This window comes from Engraulis encrasicolus, chromosome 15 (assembly GCF_034702125.1).
Source record: "Engraulis encrasicolus isolate BLACKSEA-1 chromosome 15, IST_EnEncr_1.0, whole genome shotgun sequence".
Lineage (NCBI taxonomy): Eukaryota > Metazoa > Chordata > Actinopteri > Clupeiformes > Engraulidae > Engraulis > Engraulis encrasicolus.
The window spans coordinates 8,353,556-8,380,557 of NC_085871.1; the positions used below are offsets into that span (position 1 = coordinate 8,353,556).

At 43.9% G+C, this 27,002-nt stretch overlaps 2 protein-coding genes across 2 annotated transcripts; both read right to left on the reverse strand.

Moving 5' to 3' along the window:
• Positions 1-441: 441 nt before the first annotated feature.
• On the reverse strand, positions 442-2,932 carry mcat (malonyl CoA:ACP acyltransferase (mitochondrial)). Its single transcript, XM_063216955.1, has 4 exons — positions 2,299-2,932; positions 1,724-1,811; positions 1,368-1,585; positions 442-874 (listed from the first exon to the last, which is right to left on the reverse strand). The coding sequence occupies exons 1-4, from the start codon at positions 2,740-2,742 to the stop codon at positions 461-463; spliced, it is 1,164 nt and encodes a 387-aa protein (XP_063073025.1). The 5' UTR covers positions 2,743-2,932; the 3' UTR covers positions 442-460.
• Positions 2,933-5,443: 2,511 nt separating this feature from the next.
• Positions 5,444-26,042, reverse strand: def6c (DEF6 guanine nucleotide exchange factor c). The gene is made up of 12 exons (XM_063217872.1): positions 25,770-26,042; positions 23,909-24,049; positions 21,178-21,360; positions 16,232-16,459; positions 12,401-12,547; positions 9,626-9,734; positions 9,128-9,348; positions 8,115-8,222; positions 7,669-7,835; positions 6,465-6,669; positions 6,081-6,165; positions 5,444-5,650 (listed from the first exon to the last, which is right to left on the reverse strand). Exons 1-12 carry the CDS (start codon positions 25,863-25,865, stop codon positions 5,445-5,447), a joined length of 1,896 nt encoding a protein of 631 aa, XP_063073942.1. The 5' UTR covers positions 25,866-26,042; the 3' UTR covers position 5,444.
• Between the last annotated feature and the right edge of the window lie 960 nt (positions 26,043-27,002).

The window sequence follows — 27,002 nt, forward strand, 5'->3', positions numbered from 1 at the left end:
TGGACAGTTCCTCTAAGTCTGAGTTTTTGTCAACTTTGTGACATCCACATACATGTAAATATGCTTGTGTGTGTGTGTGTGTGTGTGTGTGTGTGTGTGTGTGTGTGTGTGTGTGTGTGTGTGTGTGTGTGTGTGTGTGTGTGTGTGTGTGTGTGTGTGTGTGTGTGTGTGTGTGTGTGGTGGTCTGCTTGCTGCATTTAAAAGTCCCAGTCTCCATCTGCACACAGACAGACACATCCATGCGTTTGTAGTTCCTTTTCACCTTCAGGTTTTAGGTATTTTAGGCCTGGGGAAACGCCGTGCCCTCAGCCCCTCTAAACACACACACACACACACACACACACACACACACACACACACACACACACACACACACACACACACACACACACACACACACACACACACACACACACACACACACACACACACACACACACACACACACACACACACACCACTATTCCTCCTCTTCCACAGTAACGTCCACGTGTTTGTAGCTCCTGTGTGCCTTCAGGTTACATTTCTGCAGCGTGGCCCCTAGCTGTGTCCCAGGCCCCGTCTCGTATGTCTGGGGGAACGCCGTGCCCTCCGCCCTCTGGTACAGCTCGTGCAGCGTCTGCTCCCACTTCACCGGCGAGACCAGCTGCTTCAGCAGCATGCGCCGCACGTGCTTCTCCTGCCCGTAGCGCTTGCCGTCCACGTTGGAGTGCACGGCGATCTCGGGCGAGCGGACGGTGATGTTTTTGAGCGCGGCTCGCAAGGGCTCGACCGCCGGCTCCATGAGGGGCGTGTGGAAGGCACCGCTGACGGGGAGGCGGCGAGTGCGGGCGAAGTGCAGCTGCCGGGCGTTCTTCTGGAGGAAGTCCAGAGCCTGGAGGGAAATGACAGGAGGTGGTTAAGAGTAGGGGTCTAAATAGTAATCGATGCATCGATTCTACGGCCGACGATCGAATCAAATCATATCGTATCGTGGGGCATTCTTAAGTATCGAAAATAATCGAATCGCTGCCTTAAAACATCGATACTGAATCGTATAGTCATGGAGGCTTTGATTTACACACCCCTAGTTAAGAGCGTGCAGAGTCCCCACTCGTTTAAGATGTCGTTTTCCGCACTGTGGCGCAGCGCGCTAAGCCCCCCACATTTGGGCATGCATGCCCATGGGGACCCAGATTCGAGTCTGGTCTGGGTCATTTCCCAGCCTTGCCCAGACTTTTCCAGAAGCCTTTTGAAATAATTCATGACAGGTGTTCCTGGCAAGCAGTCTTGGGCTTAACCTATGATTAGATCAAGGGGATGTTTGTTTAAAAAATAAATAAAAAAACCACGCTGAAAACCACTGGCATAAATGCTTGGCTTCTTACCTCTACGTGTCCAGCAATGACCCTGCCATCAGGGAACAGGTAGTTGGCCACACTGCAGACAGCGCTGGGGATGCCCAAGGACTCGCAGTGCTGGCGGGCCAGCAGGCAGGCCTGGTTATACTTGGCCTGCGGTCGCCCAATCACGGACAGCATACCACTGGGGACCTGCTCTGACGCAGCCTGCATCGCCTCCGCTCTGACTTTAACAGCATACAGGGCTGATGGGAGGACACGGGGAGAGAGAGAGACAGAGAGAGAGAGAGAGAGAGAGAGAGAGAGAGGACAATTGTTAGTTTCTTCTTTTGCTTTATACAATGCAGACATAAGTTATGCGCCAAAATTAGAGCGCCACTGACCTTCAGTGAACTCCATGGCACCAGAGAAGACCAAGGCAGCAAACTCTCCCACACTGAAGCCCGCTGCCGCAACACAGCTCTCTATTGCCTGGACACAATATTATATGGTAACACTTTACTTGACGCCGGCGTCATACGTATGACATAACAGTGCCATAGTGTCATAAGTGTCATGAACAGGTCATAAACATAATGCCAATGTCATAAATGTTTTAAATGTTTGTATGTAAATGTTTTATGGCCATGAAAAGTTGACATTGTTAGGCCTGCCTTCATAACCGAATTTCACTTAAAGACAAAGTCATACAATGTTGATGACATTGACATAATGTTCATGACACATTCATGCCAGCATTATGACAATGTTATGGCACTGTCATGTATAACGCCGGCGTCAAGTAAAGTGTTACCCATTATATTGATCAATGACATTTACCAATCACTGTGAAATAACACCTGGTAGATCAGGTACACCAACCTCTCAATAGAGGGTTTGTTAGTTAAATGTTAAAAATCAAAAACCTATCAAGGTCTTCCACACACACACTTGACACACAGTACAACAGGCTACTTACCGCTGGGTTCTCCTGATTTAATCTCTCGACCGCTGCAAGTGAAGTGACGAACACAGCAGGCTGACAGTGAACCGTTTTCATGAGATCCTCTTCGGGGCCGTTCAGACACAGAGAAAGCAAGTCATAGCCCAGGATCCGCCGTGCTGCAGAGAACATGTCCTGAACAGCTCCGTACTTCAACAGTCCCCGTCCCATGCCCACAAACTGACTGCCCTGCCCGGGGAAGAGAAGCACAGACACCTGGCCCGGTTCTCTTCTGGGTCTTCGCTCCTGTGTTGGATCTTCCTCGGTGACCAGGTCAGGAGAAGGGACGTCTGAAAGAGGCTCCTTGTCATTTTTCGAGCATCGACGAGCTGCACTTGACAGCTGACGGACGTTGTGCAAAGAAAGTTGCTTGAGACAGCACTGTCTACCGCCAAGTCTGAGAATCGTTCCAAAACTCATGACGGAACCAATGCACTAATACGAGGTTGGGTTGTTTATTTTAGTAAGTCTCAAATGTGACGGATGTGTCAACATAATCGCCAAGCTAGTCTGTCCATTATGAAGCTCCAGACGGTTAGACAAATCCACTAATGCTGTCAAAATGTGTTGGCAAACACCATGGGGTAACAAAAGGGCGCTGCCATGTTGATTCTTCTTTTGTGGTTCGCAAGCTGCTGTTACATCAACTAAAACATCAAACATCACCATCTAGCGGTTAATTCTCACAACTGCACCTGAAAATCCTCTGTGCGTGTGACCTTGTACAGTATTTTGTCACATGGTGCAATATAATGGACATGACAAATGACTTCTTAATAAATTATTTTATTTGTTTATTTCCATTTGATACAACTGACCTATATGTTTTAACAGCACTCTTTAACTTGCAAATGAATAGAAGGGCTATCAACACTCAGCAAAGGTTTCGACTAAAGAGAACATGAAGAAAATCATTTATATTTTTTAAAACTGGCCAAGGTAAGGGATGAGAAGCAAAATGAATTAGTGTTGAAAGAGTGCTGTTGAAAAAAAAAAACACAAAACCAACACAACGGCATCTTTCTTTTGGAAAAAACATTGTGTGGGCTCGTCTTCCAGCCTGTAGCAATGCTGGGTGGCCAGGAATGTGAGTGTTTTCTAACCAAACAGAGAGAAAAAAAAGAACTCCCACAGTAAGAAGTAGTTCCACAATGTATCATTTCAGTCACTGCGACCAAACTACAGAAAAACAGAAGCAAACCATAAAAGGTGTACCATAAATCTTGAAACCTGATGCCTGTCAGCCACAACCACTTTGGATAGCTGTAAAGTCGAACTTCCTCTAACTTTACTTTAACAGGAACTTAAGCCTATCGCGTTCATCTGTAACAGAACTTATGAGTGTGTGTGTGTGTGTGTGTGTGTGTGTGTGTGTGTGTGTGTGTGTGTGTGTGTGTGTGTGTGTGTGTCTGTGACTGTGTGTGTGTGTGTGTGTGTGTGTGTGTGTGTGTGTGTGTGTGTGTGTGTGTGTGTGTGTGTGTGTGTGTGTGTGTACATTTAGTTGATGTTGACCTTGGTATGAAGTAAAAACCATTATAAAGTAACCATGTAGCTTTATTCGTTTAGGAACACAATGACTCATTGCTCTTCTATTAGCAGGTTTACACACAGGGGTTAACTTGACTTGAGCAAGGAGGGGAAGCCCCTCTTAGCTCATAGTGGTTAATATGTCTCTCTCATCTATAAGTAGGCCTGTAAATACTGTGACCTCTGTGGTGTAAACAGCAACAAGTGGTCAAAGCAGGTGATGTTCATTCAAGAGTGCAGAATAGAAACTCAAAGGCGATTCACAAATACATGTCTAAATTTTAGATGCATACATAAGAAAAAGTACCGCTGACACTCACCTTGAGGTTTGGTCTTTCTCTACACCAGTGTTTCACAACCTTTTCTGTCTTGTGCACCCCCTAAGCCTCTTAGTTGTGCCATGAGTACCCCCTAATTCGTGTTCTATATCGCTCTCTCTGTCCTGATGTGACTGCTCCATACATTTGTTATAATAATAACATTTTTTCCAAGTACCCCCTGCAGTGTGCTCGCGTACCCCTTGTGGTACACGTACCCCTGGTTGGGAAACACTGCTCTACACTACAATGAGTGTTACTGCTCGTTCCTCAGCTCCATTGCCAGAGGCTGTGTGGCCACTCTGCCATAATGCTACTGTATGTCCTCCACATCCTGGCCATAGGCAGGAAAAGCATCTATCATTTTTTGTGCCTTATATCTTTCTCTGTAAGTTTGATTGAGTGTGTGTTTTGCATGATACAACCTGGTTTAAAAAAACAAAAAACAAAAAAACCCTACTCTACATCCTCTGCCCCCACCATCGCTCTTCTCCAATTGAACATTAGATGCCCCGTTGACCACTCTGTTGTATTGCAAAGGATGGCTCAAGTGAAATCTCTGCCATGTTGAGACAGTGCAATGCTGCCGTCAATTGACCCGTTTAGAAGTTACGTCATCACTTACTGTGCACTCAAACACACACTCAAACAAACAGCCAGTGCAGATCCTAAAGAGAGAAGACCTGCAGTCCTTAAGCGTGTACGGTTGTAAAAAAAAAAGATCTGAAAAGTACACTTGTCATGCAATTCCGAGAGGGAATAGGCTGTTCCAGAAGCATAGGGGATGTTTGTGGTTACAAGAAATTAAATGTACCGATTGGACTAAGGACACCATCAGGAATGCCTGTGTCTGAAGTGCCCACTTCATATCTGAAGTTATCGTGACCATCCATTTTCTTTTGGGAACAAAACACCTGGCTAGTTTCTTTACAAATGTGCGGTACATGGTCGATTCTGCTCCAACAATGCGCACACAGCCAAATTCATCATGCCTGTGTACGTACAAACTGTAAAGGGGTCTATAGATGACAAGGCGATGCGCACATTAACCTATAGGTGGCGGTAACTCAACATCTATGAAAAACATAGGGTACCGGACCAAGATGGTGGCACCCTGAGGTGGATCCACACCAAAAGAATAACACGGCATCTAGTGTTCATATTTATGCCTCTTCTCCATTGGCTGAGGCTGTGTGGTTGATCTGATCTGTCGACTGTGATTGGCTCTCCTCTTCTGCACCATCCATCCTCCTCATCCTCATCTTCCTCTTTCCCCCCTCATTGCTCCTCTCCATTGGCTGAGGCTGTGTGGTCACTCTGCTCTGTGGGCTGTGATTGGCTCTCCTCCTCCTCTGCATCCTCTTCCTCCTCTTCCTCCTCCCTGCCCTTCCTCCCCTGGAACTTGGTGATGAACTCGTTACTGGTGAGCGCCTGGCCCTGCTTGGGGCAGCCAGCCTTCGCAGGGAGACGACGCTCCAGCCGGTCTGGAAAGTAAAGAAAGAAACAAAAGATTTAAAAATATATATACTCTTGGGGGCACCGTGGCTCAGTAAGCGCCATTCCAGGAATCCGAGAACCCAGGTTCAATTCCGACCTGAGGTCATTTCCTGATACTTCCCCATCTCTCTCTCTCACATACTGTTCTGTTGAGCAAATACCCAAAAGCCAAATAATTAAAATTCATGTAATTTCATAGTATTAGCATGACTGGGTCATATGAGAATTGGATTGTAGAGGCCTGTGAGTAAACAAAAACAGTAAAACGTTTTTTTCTCCCATAGCAAATATAAGTCTTAATAGTTGCAGATCTAAAAGCAATTATGAGGTATACATACACACCTTTAAATAATCAATCTTTTATGCCACAAAAGTCTTGTGTGTGTGTGTGTGCGTGCGTGTATGTTTTGTGTTTACCTCCAGGTGAGATAGGTTTCATGAGACGACTCAAATGGACATTCCACTGCTTCATATTGCGAGGATTGTCTTGTGATTTTGTTTTCTGTCCAAAAAAGGCAGAAACAAAGCAGCTTAGCATCAGTGACAGATAATATTGAGTATAGGTACATGCATTTTAGTTGCCGTGAGGTCTTCATTAATCAATATTTTCAGGTTTCAGCCAATACACAAGGACAATGATGAAGATTAGCTGCCTAGCCTCACAGGGCCCCATTCACTATGCGCTCACCTGCGACCGCCAACTAGGTGAACGGCAGCCAAATTCTGTATAATATTGTGAATTGGCGGTGGGTAGTAAACCGCCTGTGACGGTAATGATACACTAATGATCATTATTCTGACCTCTAGGCGGCACTGTTGTTTTCTCTCTGGTGTTTTCTTCTCTGGTAAGCAGACGACCTCTTCCTGAAGGTCAACTTGAGGGCGTGTTTGTTTCTCTTGCTCATCGCTGTCATCGCCTGCATCTTTTGGTGCCTTCTCTTCGGGTGAGCTCCTCTCCAGATCCCTCTGCAATTGTTCAATCTTCTGCTCTTCCAATTCTAACCGCCTGAGGTAAATAGATAAATAAAAATGTGACTATGACAATGAAGTTTTATTACCCTTCCATTACACATACTCCCTGAGATGACACTGGCCACCCTTTATGTAACTCTGCCACTTACCCACTCGCACACAGCTGTTTCCATGTTACTATGGGTGTACTATGTATATGGGTATTTTCCATATGTGCATATGTGTGTCCCACTACACCCACTACATTACTACAGTTTAAAATCAACATTTGCCTAAAATCAACCGTATTCTAAAATAAGTCTAAACATTTGTCAACATTTGTCTCCCTCATGTTGGTACAAGTATGTTCTCCTACATGCAATTCTCCACCAGTTCCTCCTGCACTTCATCATTATCTGACGAGATTGCGGCAATTAAGTGTTGCTGGTGCGACCAGTGGACGGAGTATTCATAGGGGAAAACAGGCAGCTTCGCTGGGCGGGCAAGACGTGCCGACTAGATCTATATATTTACAGCCGATAATAGCTTTCAGAGCATTTTAATGTTCAGAGACTAATGCATGTGGGTAGCCAGTAGGGTAATAATAATCAATTATTTTGCGTGTAAGCCATGGCTCCCTTCATTCAGTGTCCAGGTAAACTGGACTGAAAAATGTAATACCGGAATACCCTTAAAGGTGCACTGTGTAGAATGGTGGCCAGAATGGGTACTGCAACTATGCTGCTCATTGAAACTGTATATTTACTAGTATAAACAAAGTACAGTATGTTTTGCAGCTAAAATGGTTATGTCTGAAAATTCAAAAGAAGAGAAGATCCCCATTTTCATGTATGAAAACTGCAATTTTCCCAGTCATAATGAATACTTAGAATTTGGTGGTGGAGGTAAGTACAATATTCATGAAAAAGGGTACATTTGTGAATGGGCAGCATGAATTCTGGAAATAAACTACAAAACAAATGTACACGGTGCACCTTTAAATACCGTAACCATCTGGGAAAACCAGGATACGTAGCACCGCTATTCGCCACACCTTTCCAGTTCTTTCCGTAAGTTCTCCTCCTCCAGGCGAGCGTGTATCTGCTCGTCCAGGGACTTCTCCAGGTTCCTCTGGGTCACCACCAGCTCCTGTATCCTCTCTCGTTGCTCCTTAGACTCCTGCTCCATTTGGGCCAGCTGGGCCATCATACATTCTTTTTCCTGCGTTTGTGACAACATCATGAAAGGGGGGGAGTGATCTACACTTTCTCAACTCCAGAAGCACACGCTCATACAACGTACACACACACAACGAAACGAAACGTACACACACACACACACAATTATATATATATATATGTATAAATGTGTGTGTGTGTGTGTGTGTGTGTGTGTGTGTGTGTGTGTGTGTGTGTGTGTGTGTGCGCGTGAATAGAAACAATCACACACACACACACATACACACACCCGTACACACCATCTCATGTCATCTCCACTGACCTTTTTGGCCTCTTCCAGCTGTTCCTCCAGAGCCTTTTGAAGCTCAAGCTGCTGCTCTCTCTCCTGATGCTCCTTCTCTCGACGCTGCCTATCTACTTCTTTCTGATGCTGTAACACACACACACACACACACACACACACACACACACACACACACACACACACACACACACACACACACACACACACACACACACACACACACACACACACACACCACATTCTTGTGAGTATGTAGCCACACTAACCATAACTTGAAAAGGTTAGTGGATTGTATCAGTTCGTTCTGCCATTCCTTACAATCTACTTCCTGTATGAATGTATGGTGTTGTTGTTCTCTTTTTCAGTGTCATCTCCAATATCTTTATGTTGGATGAAATTGCCACGTCCCACATCCAGATCAAATTGTCATCTGCAACACCTGGAAGATATTCTCCTATACTTCAAAAATATTATGTTTACCCCATACCTTGATGAGGATGTCAAGAGGCTTGTGGTCGACTTTTACGCTCGTTTTACAGTATAGACATTTTTACATGTAAAGGTGCACTGTGTAAGATTGTGGCCAGAGTAGGTATTGCAACTATGCTGCTCATTGAAACTGTGTTGCCCATTGCCAAATTTGATTATTTCATGAATATTAATAAATAATAAACCAATATTTACTAGAATGACCAAAGGACAGTAAGTTTTGCAGTGAAAATTCATTTTTTTCATTCATGAAAAGGGGGATCTTCTCCATGGTCAGCCATTTAGAATTTCCAGAAATAGGCATTTTTAGCAGTGATAATGAATACTTAGAAGTTAATGGTGGTGGTAAGTATTTGTCAAACAGGTAACATTTATGAATGGGCAGCGTGAATTATGAAAATTAACTACTAAAAATATTACACAGTGCACCTTTACGTGTAAGTACTTTTTCACGATTGTGTTACCTGTATGATGTTGTCTATCTCCTGCTGTAGGTCGCTTAGAATAAAAGTGTCTCTGCTAAATGTAATTTAGTGTAACACCTGTATGATGTTGTCTATCTCCTGCTGAAGGTCCAGGCTGTGTTCCTGTGTGGCTGCAGCTGTGTTGGGCTCCTCTGTCTGGCTGCTGTGTCTGCTGCTACCCCTGCTGCTGCTGCTGCTGCTGCTGCTGCTGCTGCTCCTCTGTTCCCGGCGACGCAGCTTCAGCTCCTGGTGCAGGGATACCTTTCCAGCCCGGGTGAGCCTCAGGGCAGTTTGGGTAGCTGGCAGAGATGTCAAAAGTAAGAGTAAAAGTTAAAAAAAAAGAAACAGTTTCCTTCCAACAGAGGTCTGACTAACCAGTAGACCAGTGTACTTGTCTTATGATCAGCTGACACTGTGCTGACTGGATCAAATTTTTGGTGAGTTTTAGTGTTTTTCAGTAACAATAGTCTATCCATCCCCTTAGGTGCAATGGAGTAACTGGTGTAACAGCTATGTAATATCATGTGCTTATCATGTGCACTGCACGCACACGCACGCGCGCGCACGCACACACACCTTGTATCCAGTCAACACGCTGTTTTGTGTCTGAGGCACTCATCTCGTAGGTTCTTCCTGGAGTTTTCACACAAAATAAGCAGCGTCTGCCCTCCCGGTCAGACAACGTCTGAAAGAGAGAGAGAGAGAGAGAGAGAGAGACAGAGAGACAGACAGACAGACAGACAGACAGATAGAAAGATAGATAGATAGATAGATAGATAGATAGATAGATAGATAGATAGATAGATAGATAGATAGATAGATAGATAGATAGATAGATAGATAGATAGAGAGGCAGGAAATGAGGGGGGGGGGGGGGGATTTAGTATGCAAAAACATTTGTTGTAGTCCCACACATTTTATAATTTCAGACTATGCCCCTGTCATAATAAGGGCATTTAAAAAAAAAAAAAACTCCTGCCACATAGCGACAGAATAACACCAAGTCACTGACACCAACATAAACCTATTTATTCAAGACAGTCTACTTAAGCAACTGGACTTCTTTTTGGTGCTTGTATGTCCTCATTTCCTAAAGAAGCGTTTATCTGTACAGAATGGCCATGTAAGCCAACCCATTTTCACACAGTAAGGGTCACATGCTGAGGCTTGAATAGGCCTGAGGGTTGTTGAGGTGGTCACGCGTTGCAGAGTGCAGGGTGTGAAATCGCTCTGATGGTGGAGAGAAAGCAGTTGAACGCTCTGGTATGGTACACTTCACTTTGAGAAATGACCCAAAGTCTTAAGACCAGGGCTGTCAGCCTCATTTCCGTTTCGGGGACCTCATACAGCCTATTTTATCTCATTTGGGCCGGACCAGTAATGTAGTAATTGCGAAATGTTGCAAATTTCTGCTTCATATTAGAATCGCATTGCTAGTCCATCATCTCGCCGTTACTGTATATCGGGAACATTGACTGTAAATGGGGACCAAAAAAGACATTTGTTCTCACGGATCAAAAACCTGAAATCTCAGACAACTTCAGCAAATTTTGTATTGGGCCAGAAATGTACTTCTTATTTGGACATTCTTCGTTTTTTTTTTTCTCTACAGGTCTGGGGCCAGACTGTACCATCCGCCGGCCCAAACCGGCCCCCGGGCCTTATGTTTGACAGCCCTGCTTTAGACTTAGATCAGTGTTTCCCAGCCAGGGGTACGTGTACCACTAGGGGTACGCGAGCACCAGAGCATGGCAACCCGACCGAAGCCCGACGGGCCTGGTCGGAACCCGACGGGCCGGGCCGGGCTCGGACAAAAAAAATAGAATATCTGTCGGACTCGGGTCGGACTCGGGCTTGAAGCAAACAGACATTGTGAAAATTGTAAGCAACCAGAGGAAACGTTTCAGTTCATGCAAACGGCAGTTTTGTGATTAAAAAATAAATAATTGAATATGCATAAATGAAAATGTTGGTAGGCTACTCGTGCGAGTGATTATTATTGGCTGTATGCGCGCGCCAGTTACCAGTGGCGACATGGACGCTCACTCCCAGTCAGCCGAGTAGGGATGCCTAGTCAACTTGTTTTCTTAAAAGCGCCAAATCAACAGTTGTCAGCGGACGCGTGGTCTTTTGTTGTAGGCCTAGTGTAGCCTAGGCCATGTTTTAGCATGCCGAGGCTGTCTTGAATGTTGAACATAAAATGACGAAGTTTGTCACTGCATTGTTCGCCAAGGATTACATTTCCAGCATGTGCTAGCAAGGAGCATAATATGGATAACTAAGAAGATGCACAAGCTACGTGGAGTAAGGTAGGAGAGGTTTCCTGTTACTACTTTGTCCGCTGTGACATATCATGTCCTTCACGTAGGTTCTTCTTAATTGTTGTTTACTGTACAGTTGTAACTATGCGCGTGCAACCTTTCCTGATTTTATATTGACCGCATGGACATCAGGGGAAATGACATTCTCTTGGGGGCCGAACAGGTTCTTCTGGGTTAAATTATAGCCCATCCTTCTTAACGACAAGGAGCAGCAGCTTCACAGGGCTCGCGGGGATTTATTTGCATTAACAGTAACGTAACAAATGCTTCGATAGCGTGCTGACTGCATCCAAAACGTATTCCCTAGTTTTCGCCTTTCTTATCCTCTCACGCCCCTCCCATGCATTTGGACACCGCACCCAATATCTCTGGTTAGTCTAACCGAAGGAAACATAAGGTGCGCTGTCACGTGTGTGTGTGTGTGTGTGTGTGTGTGTTTATACTATGCGTGCGTAACTAAATTAGGCTACTGCAAATTGCCTCATCCTAACGTCTTTGCCTATCTTGGCTATTTATCACGTGCTATTTTGAGTATGGAGGAGCCCACATAGAAAATCTTGCTTGCGCACAGGTTCTGTTGTTATTACAGTGGTCTCGGGCTTCGGACGGGTTCGGACACAAACATTTTAAATAGTCTCGGGCTCGGGTCGGGGTCGATCACTTTTCTGTCGGCTGAGGGCCGGGCTCGGACAGAAAAATACGGCCCGAGCCACACTCTAGCGAGCACACCTCAGGGGGTACTTGGAAAAATGCAATAATAAAAATATATGGAGTGTAGTCACATTGGGAGAGAGGAACAGATATAGAGCATAAGTTAGAGGGGTACTGATCATATGACAAAATTGCTTAAGGGGTACGCAGGACAAAAAAGGTTGGGAAACACTGACTTAGATGACCTGGATGAATGAGCATCTTCACAGATGCAAAGCTGCAAATGTAAACATTATGTCGACCACGCAACCCTGCTCCCATAGTTCCCTATTATCATTATTACGGTATTATCATGATTATTGTTATTATTATTACATACCTCTACCACACAGCCCTGTTCCAGTGTGATCTCTCCCTTCTTCTCCTTGAGGTCCTCCTCTACGAAATACTCCATGCTGGAGGGCTTCAGCACAAACCAGCGCTCCTGCCAGTTCTTACGGTGGTGCCCCTTCTTAAACATGTAGCCCTGAGGAGGAGGAAACAACAATGATGACAGCAAACAAGACATCAATGACAAACAAACAACAAACAAAACACTAACAACAAATGTTTAATAATAGATATAAACGGATGTAAACTTCTCAGAAAATGACACAAGCAAGAGCCTAAAATCTAATCTAAAGCACTGATACAATGATGACAATGGGATTTTTTAGGCTTTATTAGTATAGGCCATAACATTTATCAGGAACCTTCATAAGGACTAAACTTTAGGTCACAGAGAATTCTGTGAGTTCATACCAGCATAGATTTTTTTAGGGAACTAACATGGAGTGCATTGAGGAATGAGCTTAGAGTGATACCACACCATTTCTGGAAATATGCTGATTCTACACCTCCACTTGAGTTAAATAATTGAGTTTTTACCTTTCTACTGATCTTCCAGCTGTTCTCAGAGACTGGCCATGCAAATTTGAACTCCAAGCTCGCATAGCTGGTCCCATAAGATTCCATAATTGTTGCTAGCTTGGGACTAGAAGTGACATCACCAGACTAAGAGAATGGCTCGAAGAACAGCGGAATGATAAAAACTCGATACATTTTTTAAAAAATAAGTGGAGGTGTAAAATGAGCTTATTTCTAAACATGATGCAGTTATGCTTTAAGTGTATTTTTTCAAGCATGTTCTGTATAAAATGATTCCTGACTGGGTCTCCTGGGCTGGTTCATTATGTGTATGTAGGCCTACCTATGTACATGTATATGATGGATTTCTCTACCATCTGCTTGCCCATCCAGTTTTGAAAATCAATTAAAATGTTGACCTATGAAACCCCTTAAAAATACTGTGAGTGGAGTCCATTGTCTAGCAACCACATCAGGCCTAACGTCCTGTTTCATCATGGCCAACTCTGTAGCGCCAAGTTTCCCTTGTCTTGGAATGGCCATGATCAAGCCTGAATATGTCAGCACAAAACGTAATGAGTTGGCCACTAGCAAATCTGCAAAATGGACATACAGTGCGTTCCTATTAGTTTGCACACTTGAAGACAAAACGTTGTTCTGCAATGGATTTGCTGGAATAAATGATAGCTGTCAGGTGAGAAAACATACCATAATATTTTTTCATCTCAATACCCAATAATATAACCAATGAATCTGTCTTTACTATAGCGACTGTACACATGTCCTGATGCATGGTCTTCATCCTGTCTGCGTATACGTTTTATGTAATGTTCCGTTTCTGGTTTATTTTAGTGCTCAAGACCCACCACCACCATCAAAGGGACTGTCCCTATTGTAGCCTTGTACTGTAAATTGTAATGCGGTGTTCCGTCAGTGGAACACCTTACTATTGGTTGAAAAAGCTTTACGGAGGGAGGGGGGGAGGTTGTGCTTGCATGTCTATGCAGACCCGAGTTCGACTCCAGCCTGGGTCATGTCCCAACTCAGCATCTCTCTCCCTCTCTCTCCCACTCACTTCCTGTCATACTCTCAAATGCCCTACCAATAAAAAGACATAAAAAGCCCTTATGTCTTCACTACCATAGTGCTACACTACTGCGACATGATGTTAAAGGGACAGTTCTGTCAATTTCAACATGCAGTTGTAATGCTCACACTACCCTGGACTTGTCAGTGCCTGAGATTTATTTTTCTTCTTCTTTAGCCGTTTCGGAGATCCTGGTGATTGTAATGGGGGCAGCTCTTTGTTTACATTTCAAAAAAACATTTTTATTTATTCCCAAAAACATCCAAAAGGTTATAAAACATCAGCAAACAACTAGCAAACAGCAGTACCTTTTGGGAAAATATTTGGAGTTGGCCTATGTTTCATTTTTTTAAAATGTAAACAAACGCTGCCCCCATTAGAATTGCTCATATCTCGGAAAGGGCTGAGCCGAAAAATGTGGCATCACCGGGTACTGACAAGTCAAGGGTAGCGTGAGCAATACAACAGCATGTTGAAATTGACTGAACTGGTCCTTTAATACATTATGACTTGGTCATTGGTAATTTTGGCATGGCAAAGACCATTTCATTAATGGCATGTAACATAGCCTGTCATAAATACCAAAAGAAACTTCGTAGTACCATTCTCTCTCTCTCTCTCTCTCTCTCTCTCTCTCTCTCTCTCTCTCTCTCTATGTGTGTGTGTGTATGTACATGACACATGACAAACAAACAATTGACCACAGTGTCACCGTAGCGAATGAATGAATGCATAATGCCAGTGTTTCCTACCAATTAGGTTGATTTCCATTGACCAATCAAAGCCAATCAATATTAACCCCTCACGGCTGCTACCAAACTAGGCCGTGACATTGGTTAAAAAGCTCCGAGAGGAAATGAAAGCTAGGTCATATTTGACTCTCTATGTCTAACTGTGGTTGCTATGATTGAAACAACCTGGCTTTCCACATGTAACAGAGGCCAACTAGCAGAGTGTGGCTTGAAACGAAAGCCTCATACAGTATCGTTAGCACTGGTCCTTTAGTCCAGCGGTATCATGCTGTGCCTCCCATTGACGAGGTGGCGAGTTCGCGGCCCCGAAGGGGACAGACTGCGTGGGAAGACTTCAGGTTACACGTGCCGTGACCCTGTTGGGAGTGGGGTTTAGTGGGGTGAGTGTAACAGAGGCCATCTAGCAGAGTGTGGTGTGAAACGTTAGTAAACCTCTCTACTGAAGCCTCATACAGTATCGTAGCGCAGGGCTATTGGACTGGTTCTTTAGTCCAGCGGTATCGTGCTGTGCCTCCCATTGACAAGGTGGCAAGTTTGCGGCCCCGGCAGGATCGGACTGTGCAGGAACACTTTGGCAGAGAGAGTAGAGAGAGAGAGGTTCCATTGGCCCATTGTTTCCGGGTTCTATTATTGCAAGGGGGAGGGGGGGAAATCCCCCTTTAGGCAGACCTAGGCAGACCTAAGGACTGTTCTATTCAATGCCAGGAGTATTATGACACGTCCCTTTAGGCAGACCGGAACCTGGTCATGTTAGGTGCCCATAGCAACCTATTACATTGGCATATCTCTATACTTAAAGAATCTCTGACTTTGGGTTACGCACATCTAGATGCTTGTCCTACAAAAGGCCTCAGGACTAAATTAGTGAATACCCATCCATGCTTGGGCACGACAAAACAGTCAGTGACACCAGACTGGATTTCTTTGTTCAAGGAACAAGCCAATCTGTTCATTCTCAGTCCTTTGTGGTCGAGATAAATCAGGAATCCATGAGGTAGTGAGCGTATTCATTTACCTGTACCATCAGGAGTTTACTGTTGAGTTGTGACAGTGTGGTGACAATTTCACTTTCAAAGTGTGCCCATTTTATTCTACTCTCTTCTTTTCAACCCACTGTCACAGTATAACGTACACTTACTATGGTACATTTCACCGCAATCAACATAGTACCGTAGGGGCATCATATGTGTGAATTACTTTTATAGCTAACTCTGGTGCTGGAACTGTCCTGTAGGTGGCCCCCATAAAATTATCCTTCTAAGCTGCCTCACCTTCTTTTTTAAAATGTTTTGTGTGTCTTTTTGACTTTATTGGTGATAGGACAGTAGGAGAGGCCGGCAGGACGCAAATGGAGAGAGAGAGATGGGGACGGGTCAGCAAAGGACCCGGGCCGGACTCAAACCCGGGTCACCAGTGTAGCAGCCCAGTGCCCTACCTATACCGCCATGGTAGGGCCCTGCCTCACCTTCTTGAGTACGTTGTGGTACATCTCGAGGAAGACGTCGTGCAGGCCGTGGCCGAAGGCCTCCATGTTGTCCACGGCCATCAGGTGACCTTGGTCCAGGTGCTCCAGGAAGTCCCACACGGTCACGCCCTCCTGCAGAGACGGCTCCGCCTCCAGCAGCTCCTCCAGCCGGCCACTGTCCCACTCCGTGCTCATCGCCGCCGAGATCTTCTTCAGCAGGTACTCCACCTCAAGGTCAAACGAATGTCAAATGTCAAGGCCAGAGTTGGTGGAAATACCCACTGCTCACAGCAAAACACTCGTGAAGACAGCCGTGGTATAATTAAGCAATAAGCCACGAGAGGCCGTGGGTTATGCTCGATTGATAACGGCCAAGGGGAGTGGGGCACGACGCGAAGCGCTGCCAGAAAACACACTTCGCTACAAAAACTTAGCAAGAGTCGATAAACACAGCAGGAATTAAATGTCTTTGCAATCACACTGATACCCCACAGATGGTGCTAAGACGTGCTCTTCTTGCAGAGTCCCTACCACAAATGCAACATATTCTCATTACCAACATAGATGCGCTGGGTCTTACTTACACGCGCATAGAATCTTCAGGTGGAAGGTGTAGGTTTACGCTCGATTGAGCACAGCTATCAGCCAATCAGAATCGAGAACCGGACCGCACAGTGTTAGATTGGTTAGTGAGTTGGATTGTAGATCACAGGGTTGCAGGTTCAGTCCCTTCTTCCATCCATGGCTGACATGCCCTTGAACAAGGTACCTATACCCACACTGCTCCAGGGACTGTAACCAATACCCTGTAAGACGCTTTGGATAATAGCATAAGCTAAGTGTTATGTAATGTAATGTAATAATGGTATGGAAGAACTGGTAGAAGAATAAATAAATGGACATCATTGTGACCCCGGTCCCATTCTATGCTTATCACTACCTCGATACTTCATCAGGTACTCCACCTCAAGGTGAAACGGTCAAAGTCAAGGTCAATATAAATGTGAGGTTGGTTCATATCACTGTGTAGAGAGGATATCTGTACATGGGGTCTGATGATTCCTGTGCTGATAGACTCAAAGAGTTGTACTAAATGTGTACAAAAGTACAAGCATAGCAAAAAAGGGAAACATCGCTCATCTCCCTTCATCTTAAAAGGACAAGGTCAGTTTGTGTAACTTTGTAACTTTGTGTAAAGATTGTCTATACACAGGATTTAATATTGATTTTCTTGCTTCCTGCATTCATAGTGTTACACTGAACATCTTATAAAAGCTTATTGTGAGACCATTATTGTTGATGTGCAGACAGTTGAATTTGCATTTGCAATGTCTATACAAAACATTAAAAAAACACACAAGGGTGTGAAGACGTATTCAAAGACAGTTTTTGTCACTAGCTCATCATAAAGGATACCCACAAAAATCCTTCATGCAAACATGTCCACCCACACAGCAGTCATCAGTCAGTGACCGCGGAGACGAGCTAAACGTTGCACCACATTTATACTGCAGTTTAGCTACAGATAACATCAGCAAACTCCCTCTCTTTCTGTATGCGTGCGTGCGTGCGTGCGTGTGTGCGTGTGTGTGTGTGTGTGTGTGTGTGTGTTGCAATGTGCAGGAAACATATTGTGAGGCAATCATTTTCCATTTTCTGTCACGTGATTAGACGTCCGCTCACAGTCTCCACTTCTGAGATCTAAGATGAGTGTTTCCCTGTAGAGCTAAGCGCTAACCTACTATTTCAGCCTACTATTTTTATCCAATGCTGCCATCTTCTTCATTTTCAAGGAAACCAGCCTACAATCTCAGAGTAAGTGACGTGTGTGTGCCCACGTTTCTGTGTGTGTGTGTGTGTGCGTGTGCATGTGTGTGTGTGTGTATGTGTGAACTTAAATGAATGACCCACATCATGCATTGCAAACTTCTGCCATGTCTTAAATGAATGACCAAGTCACAGTGCATTACTAAAGGCCCAGTGTTATGTCATAATAGTGTAGTACTATGGTAGTTAACTTTTTCAATTACTATTACAGCGCGCCACAGGAGGTAAGGCGTGCATTATGGGGCTACAAGAATGACCACACAGTACATACATATGGTTCATGGCAAGGAACGGCACAACACATCAGTGAAGATTCTCATTCATCTGGTCCATGTTTGTTTGCACTGTGTTTGGCCATTGGTCATTGGTGCCATAAAAGGCGACCCCGAGTTCTGTAAAGGCCCGTGCTGTAGTACCAGAGATTCTTTAAGTATATAGAGATATGCCAACATAATAGGTTTCTATGGGCACCTAACGCAACCAGGTTCCGGTCTGCCTAAAGGGCCGTGTCATAATGCTCCTACAATGAATAGAACAGTCCTTAGGTCTGCCTAGGTCTGCCTAAGGGGGGCAATAATAGAACCAGGAAACAATGGGCCAATGGAACCTCTCTCTCTCTACTCTCTCTGGTAGTACGTCCGATTTGTGCTTACTAGTGACTGGCTATTCGGATGTAGCCTAAGTGTGTGTATTATGTGGTGTCTAATAAAAATACTTTTGAAAAAAATCCTTTCCATTTCCAACATTTCCTCAATAAATTCATGTTATTAATGGTATAGCCTAATCATAGTGCAGCTTATAAGAATGACGAGGATATACAAAATGAAAGAATGAAGACTACAGTGAAGATACTACAGAGGGTATCCATTTCCAAAAAGTATAAAAAATCAGTATTTTAATGTTTGCATTTGTTATGGGAATTCCAGATAACGTTAACCTATTATTGCCAACCAATATTCTCGATGCAGGCTTAAAATGAGATTTTTTAATAAATAATTCTGAAGACTGTATTTGACAGGCTTAGTGTTTTAGAAAAGAGCTCTTCAAATATCACTGCACAATTTACTTTGCAGTGGCTTGCAACTGAACTGCCTTGACCGACAGTCCAATATGCATAGCAAATCACCCCCTCGACATGTCACTTTACTGGCCTACATGTCCCCTCAGCACCTGCCTCCCTTCTCTTCTCCTCCCTCAGCAGTGGTGTAGTCTACTTTTTTATGGTGGGTATACTGTATATTTGATATTTTTTTGAAGTGGGTATACTGTATATATTTTTGCTATTCAAAACAATTGATCAATTGATTTTAAGTGGGTATACTGAAATCCCTGAAATTTAGAAGTGGGTATACTCCGTAGACAACACCACTGTCCCTCAGTCCTGTGTTTGTGGTGTTGTGCAACTCTTATTCCTCTTCTCTCCATGACTTCCTCTTTGTGTGTCACACAATGCATGACAATGACATACAGTAGCCTCATGCCCCCACTGCGCAGAAAAAAAAGAATGTGGACTTGTGGAGTTAAAAGAAGAAGGAAAAATCTGCACACTTTTGGCGCTCAACGATTTATTCAACACAACGTTTCGACCTAGACGGTCTTCATCAGGTGTATAGGTGACCTCAGACGGTCTTCATCAGGTGTATAGGTGACCTCAGACGGTCGAAACATTGTGTTGAATAAATTGGTGAGCAGCAACAGTTTGCAGATTTTTAATTCTTTTACGCGTCTTTGTCTGATACAGCACCTGTTTTACTGGATGTGCGCGCATCCCTCCCACTACTTTTGGACTTGTGGAGTTAACAAATCACATACTGTAGTACATTACATTACAATACACTCTGCAGACACAGCTAGGGCTGGGCAATATGACGATATATATCGTTATGTAAGGGTTAACGTTCGGCGAGAAGGTCGCTACCGTGGAATAGCAGCACGACAGAGAGAATCTTTAGACCCCGACGCGGAGCGGAAGTGCTCTGAAGTGCTGCTATTCCACAAAGCGACCGACTCGCCGAAAGTTAACCCGCTTATTATATGGATATACTTAAATGATTCACACATGGCGGGGACATTTCTTTAGGCCTATTTAATGTTAAGTCTATTATAGTTTTTAATGTCAAAAGATTGTTGCTGCGCAAAACAAAACAGTGCCGTTGTGGAACACCGCTAGGCAACAGCTAGGTAGCCAGGACAACAGGTGTTGTCTATCACAGCAGCTGACTATAGAGTCTTGTTAAAAAGTCGCTTTAGCAGTGAAAAGTCTTGTTGCCATTGACAGCGGTCTGTTATAGACCAACCCGTCCGTTATCGAAAAATAACAGACGTGCGAACGTTGGGGAGCCCCGTTGAAATGAATGGAGCATTCGACCGATGACGTCACACCATATAATAACATGATATAAAAGTGTATATCGTGACCTTTCTCCTATATCGTTTCTATCGTGATATTCAATTGTATAAAACTGATAAAATTACTATCATTTAATTACAATTCATGTTGTCACAATACACACTATAAGTTAATGTAACTGTAAAAATAAGAATAAAAAAGATCCATTTTAAAGAAAGGTTGTTTTGCGACATGAAAAAATAAAGAGCAAATAAAGAGAATAACTGAAAACGTATGTAATTGTGCTATATCGTGATATATATCGTTATCGTGATATAAAGTAATCCATATCGTGATACTGGTTTTTTTTCCATATCGCCCAGCCCTAGACACAGCGCGCAGTTACATGCACTGAGTATTCTGGTTTCAAATGGAGTCAGTATTCGGTTCTGTAATATTCCATTTTAATGTGCGGAGCAGTGTTCTGCAACCAGAATATTCCCAGAACACAGCTGCATTCGGAATGACTAAAAAGTTTACATCGCTCGTGCCCAAACCGAATTCTGTTTGAAATAGGAATATCCCTTGCATGTACCACAGCACTTAATGTTATCCAACACAACACTATCCTATTGGGTACAGGATTTTGGTGACAGTACCTGAGGCAATGTGGGGTTAGATGGTTCAACCATGGATGAGGTTGCAGGACAGGACTCTCTCTCTCTCTCTCTCTCTCTCTCTCTCTCTCTCTCTCTCCCTCCCTCCCTTTCTCTCTCTCTCTGTCTCTCACCTCCTGTGGGATCATGACGAGTGGGTAACGGTCCTCAGACAGCAGGTTGAAGAGGCAGAAGAGTTTGAAGCTGTTCTTGCCGGAGCACAGGCCGTTGGGCACGGAGGGCTTGTAGTTCTTCTTGGAGGTCATCATCCAGCACAGCTCATCAAACATCTCCTTGTTGAAGGTCCCCTCCTGGGCCTGGATCACACACACACACACACACACACACACACACACACACACACACACACACACACACACACACACACACACACACACACACACACTAGGGCTCCACGATTATGGAAAAAAATGATAATCACTATTATTTGGGTCAAAATCATAATCACGATTATTAATCACGATTACTGATTATTTTGCTGAATTTTCTTTTAAATCATAACACAATGAAATATAACCAAGAATTAATTATACACGGGATGAGGAAAATAAAAATGAATTGTAATAATTAAGTAAAAGGCAATAGCATGAAACTTAAGTGGACAGATTTCTGTCCAGAAACACCAGCCTGTCAGTATGTATGTTCTGGCTTCAAGGACACTCTCAAAAGGTAGGTCACTATTGCCACGATTAAATCACGAATGAAATCATGACTTCGATTTCACGATTTTATCACGATTTTCGATTATTTCCGATTAACTGTGCAGCCCTAATACACACACACACACACACTATATGTAATATATGTAATATATACATTTTGATTGATTGATATACACACAGGCTCGTACACATACTGTAAGTGTACACACACAAACACACACGCACACACACAAATAGAACACTGCGCACATGATTTCTACTGAAGATATGTGGTTACATGAGGCTCATTTCTGAGTATGCAGAGGGAACTTGTGCAGTGTACAAAATGTGTGAGGTGTACAAAATTATACAGCTTGTAGCATTGCTATGGCAGCTACACTACAACTTTGGTGTGGTATCACAGGAAGTATGGGCAGGCCCTGGCAACTTTTGAGGAAATATCTTCATACAGAGCAGCTAATAAGCCTCTTACCAAAATAGTAATGACCACGTACACAACTGTTACTATCATAGCAATTAGGGCTGGAACTCGATTAAAAAATGAAACCGCATTAACTAGAGGCTTTGAAACGAATTAATCGAAAAATGTATCGCGGTTTAATCACATATAAATATCTGACTTGAGAACAGTGAGAAGTAATTTTTTCACATGGATTTTGAATAATAATACATAAACTTTATCAACAAAATATAGTTTTTTTTTCCAATGTGGTAATTAACCAAGATCAACAGACCAGTGCAAGTTTTAGGTATATGTATAGGTAGACCTTCTGTAAACTATAACATTGTTTATTTTGTAAAACACAATGCTTTCAAGCACATTCCAAACATTGTAAAACCCCGACTATTACAGCGCAATTAAAAGGCGTTATTTTTCTTTAATCGTGCTAATGTTTCTGTAGTTAATTAATAGAAACTAATCAAGTTAAGTCCCAGACCTAATAGCAATATTATTATTATTTTCAGCAAACAGTGCGCTCTGTGCTCTGACAAGCATGCTTACAATATTACATTACACTACATTTAGCTTACGCTGTTATCCAGAGCGATTTACATTAACTATTTCTCAGGGTATTGGTTACAGTCCCTGGAGCAATGTGGGACTTGGTACCTTGCTCAAGGGCACCTCAGCCATGGATGCAGGTGTAGGGAGAGGTCAGGTGGATTTGAACCTACAACACCCAGATTGAAAGACCAACTCCCTAACCACTAGGCCACGGCTGCCCAATATCTTTCTACCTTAGCCTCGCTAGCCATACTAAAACATGAAAACGCTAGTCTGAAATCACTCGGTTCAGATACTGTAACCTAGGGCTGCGGGTGGGCCCAAACTGGCCAATGCTATGACCAATCCAACGTCCGTGCTTCGTTTTCTGTGGCCATTCTGCTGTCTACACTGTCCTTCTAAACCCTGCCCCAAAGATTCAAATGGGAGGGAAAAAACCTTGTGATGCGATCAGTGCGCCTGGGTTGGTGGGTGCATGTTGTGGTAGGCTACTCTTACCAGGGGGGTTTACCAAGAAGCTGGTTCAGAAGTAAACCAGGTTAAGTTCACTTTGAGGCAGCAGTAATTGATCTACAGGGTAATAGAGGTGCCTGGAGTCCTTTCGTAACTAAATCATGCATGCAGGTTTCACTATTAGCAGGTTTACCACTTCCTGTAGGTATATTTGTGTCTGCCACAAAAGCGCTGGCTTAACTTCCCTATGTAATAACTAACTAAAATTAACCCGCAGTAACAACAAGTAAATCACAGGTCTATGATAAGTAGCAAGCTTCAACATTCTCCCAGGGGTGAGCAGCACATGCCTCCGGTGGCTGATGATTGCCTACAGCTCATTGGGCCTTCAGCTTGTTTTATTAAAATGCTTGAGCAAGACCTTTGGACTTCTCTATCTTCTCCGCATAGGGACGGACCCTTCATGTGTTGTGTGTGTTTTACTGGGCGTGTTGGAGTGTGGTGAAGTTTATGTGTGTGTGTTTGAGTGTGTCTAAGTGGATTAGCTGAGATTGTTGATTGATTGGTAGATTGTGTAGCTGTGTGCGCTATGTGCACCGTGTGCGTGTGCGCCGTTTGTGTGTGTGTGCATGCGTGCATGCGTGTCTGCGTGCGTGCGAGCCTGCGTGCGTGCGTGCGTGCGTGCGTGCGTGCGTGCGTGCGTGCGTGCGTGCGTGCGTGTACCTTGGCCAGTATGTAGTTGTTGAGGTAGGGCATGTAGCCATGGTTGGAGACTGGGCCGCTGTCATCATCTTGGAAGTGGGCCTCCAAGGTCACGGCGTCATGAGGGATATTCAGAACTGTGTACAGGTTGTGAGACAGCACCTGAGAGAGCACACACACACACACACACACACACACACACACACACACACACACAAACACACACACGCACGCACGTACACACGTAATGATGAATGCAGGTCAACGGTGTACAGGTTGTGAGAAAGGAGACTATGTACAGTTTGAGTGAACATACATATTCATAGGTGCATACACACACGCGCACACACACACACACACACACACACACACACACACACACACACACACACACACACACACACACACACACACACGAGACATAGGCCTACAGGTCAACACACAACCACTGTGGTATTGTATGCAGGTACAGTGCGCTCTGCTCGCATACACACATGCCCACACATACAAACACACGAAAACACACACACGTCACATGCGCATGAAAAACAAGACCACAGGACACCCACAGAAACACACACACACACACACACACACACACACACACACACACACACACACACACACACACACACACACACACACACACACAGTTTAGAAGAATGAATCTGAGCGCACACTCACGTACAGTAGAAGAATGCATGCAGTGGTGTAGTCTACGTAGAACGCAGGTATACGGAGTATACCCACTTCTAAATTTTAGGGGCTTCAGTATACCCACTTAAAATAGATTGATCCATTATTTAGAATAGCATAAATATATACAGTATACCCACTTCAAAAAATGCTCGAATATACAGTATACCCACTTCAAAAAAGTAGACTACACCGCTGAATGTGAATACAATCACATTTGCACATGTGCATGTAGCCTACACACAGTAACACAGAGACATACATGCATACATAGTGTGTACACAGTGCACACACATTGACATTCAGACAGCCAGAATCAGTATATCAACAGCATGTGAAAGACAGACCTAGCACGGCTTTATCTGAGTCTGTCAGTAATTGAATGTTCAAGATGTTGACACTCTGCACTAAGCTTCAGTAGAGTCTTCTGATGGTATTTCTCTTGCCTCACACTAGCATGTCTGGACACTTGCTTGTCTACACTGTGTCGTACACCCAAAGGCCCCTGCTGGGCATGTTACAACAAGATAGAAAGAGGAGAGAGTCGGGAAGTGTGTGTGTGTGATCGAATGTCTTGTCAGACAGCTATGGTGGAAGTTAACGCACTGACAACACAATTGTCAACTTCAACATTTTCAACTGACCAAACACAGAAACATGAGGAGTGAACTGAAGCTCTCCCCCATCCCTCCCTCTCTCTCCCTCTCTCTCTCTCTCTCTCTCTCTCTCTCTCTCTCTCTCTCTCTCTCTCTCTCTCTCTCTCTCTCTCTCTCTGTCATCATACTTGCGGCGCGCATATTTTGCAAACGCTCAGCTGCATTCCAGAATCTGTTTGTTCTCCTTCTCTGGATGAGCAGTCTTCCTTTGGTCTACCACAAAAGGTCTTTCAGATGTGACAACAACACATCTCTCCAAAGAAAACACTGACTTGACACATAGAACAACATACCGAGTAGTGACCACACAGACTGTACACTAAAATAAGGACACTTTGTGTGATAGCACCATAAATGACGCCTATTCAATTGCACATGATGCTGTGCTGCTGCTGAGTTGTGGAGACAAAAAAACAACAGTAGCGCCACGTCAACATCAGTGTAGCAGTTTTCTGTTCAAAGAAACCTTAAGTCTTCATTCTTCATCACATGTTTTTGGGTGACTAACTAAATTGTATTGGTTGGCTCACCTTCAATTGTGACTTTGAAACTTTTCCACAGTGTTCAGCGTCTAGAGACGTGAAGGCGTACCAGATTGACTTCAAAAGCTCCGACTTGAAATCCATTGTGATAGTAGAGGAATCCCAAAGCTTGCGCTACATGATTTACGCCCAGAGCACACGGCGCAAACACATAACAAGATAGGGAAAAGGAGTTCGTCTGACTAGCAGTTTAAAGTGCCAAGTGAGAGAAAAGAGGAGGAAAGGCTAACTCAGCTGTCTGAAGCGCACAGCACCGCGCGCATCAGTGCACACACACTCGGTCGATACAAAGCGGAAAACAGAGATGGGCGAGATGACTCGTGCACCCTGGGCGTTGTGAAGTGTCCTCGCGAGCCATGCGGCGTCATGGATAACTTTTTCCCGAAATTCTAGTTTAGTAGTTTTATTCTGGGCCTCTTTTGTTCAACACGCTTCTGGTGTTAAACGGGGTTCCCTACGATGTTCAAACTAAAACAGTGAGAAGACGAACAAGATAAGAAAGAAAAATAGCTAGCCATGTCAAGTCAACCAAAACATTCCACAGTGATGTAGTGATGACATTCCGCGGTGATATATCTGGTGATAGCCTGTCATCCATCCCAGACATCATCAAGGATACGTAGCCTACTTATTCAAAGAGCAGGTAGTGCTGATTAGACACTAGGCTAGTAGTGAATATCCTATCAATACACCGGAAAACCCTGGCTTCTAGAATATTATAGTCTACAGAAGTAAGAGGAAAAAGCTACAAAATGTGACCCTGCTGCAGTTCCTATCAAATGATGAACATCCGATGATGATGAAACCCAAGAAAACGGTCTCATTCAAATTCCCATTGCAGCCTACATTGCTTCAAGCAATACACAATTGCCCAACTATTTAAAATATGAGGGAGAGGCTAGGCTTCAAGAATTTTTAAGTTCTTTTTCAAGGTTTTCACTTTCTTTTTAGGTTACAAAACCAAAATCAAATGGAAGATCAAGAGGCCGCAGCTAGTGTCCACAGATCTTTCACTCTGGAAGCCACTAGGCCTACTATTCAACCTGCAGGTGGCGCCAGTAATCAAATATAGGCCTATGCGTTGTGTTGAGAACCTAGGATCCGGTCTCCACAACAAAATAGAACAAAACAGGACAAAATACCTATCCTATTTAGGTCTTAATGAAAAGTTTTCAATTGGTTAATTATTTAATCATTTTAGCCTAATGTATACTTTTACTG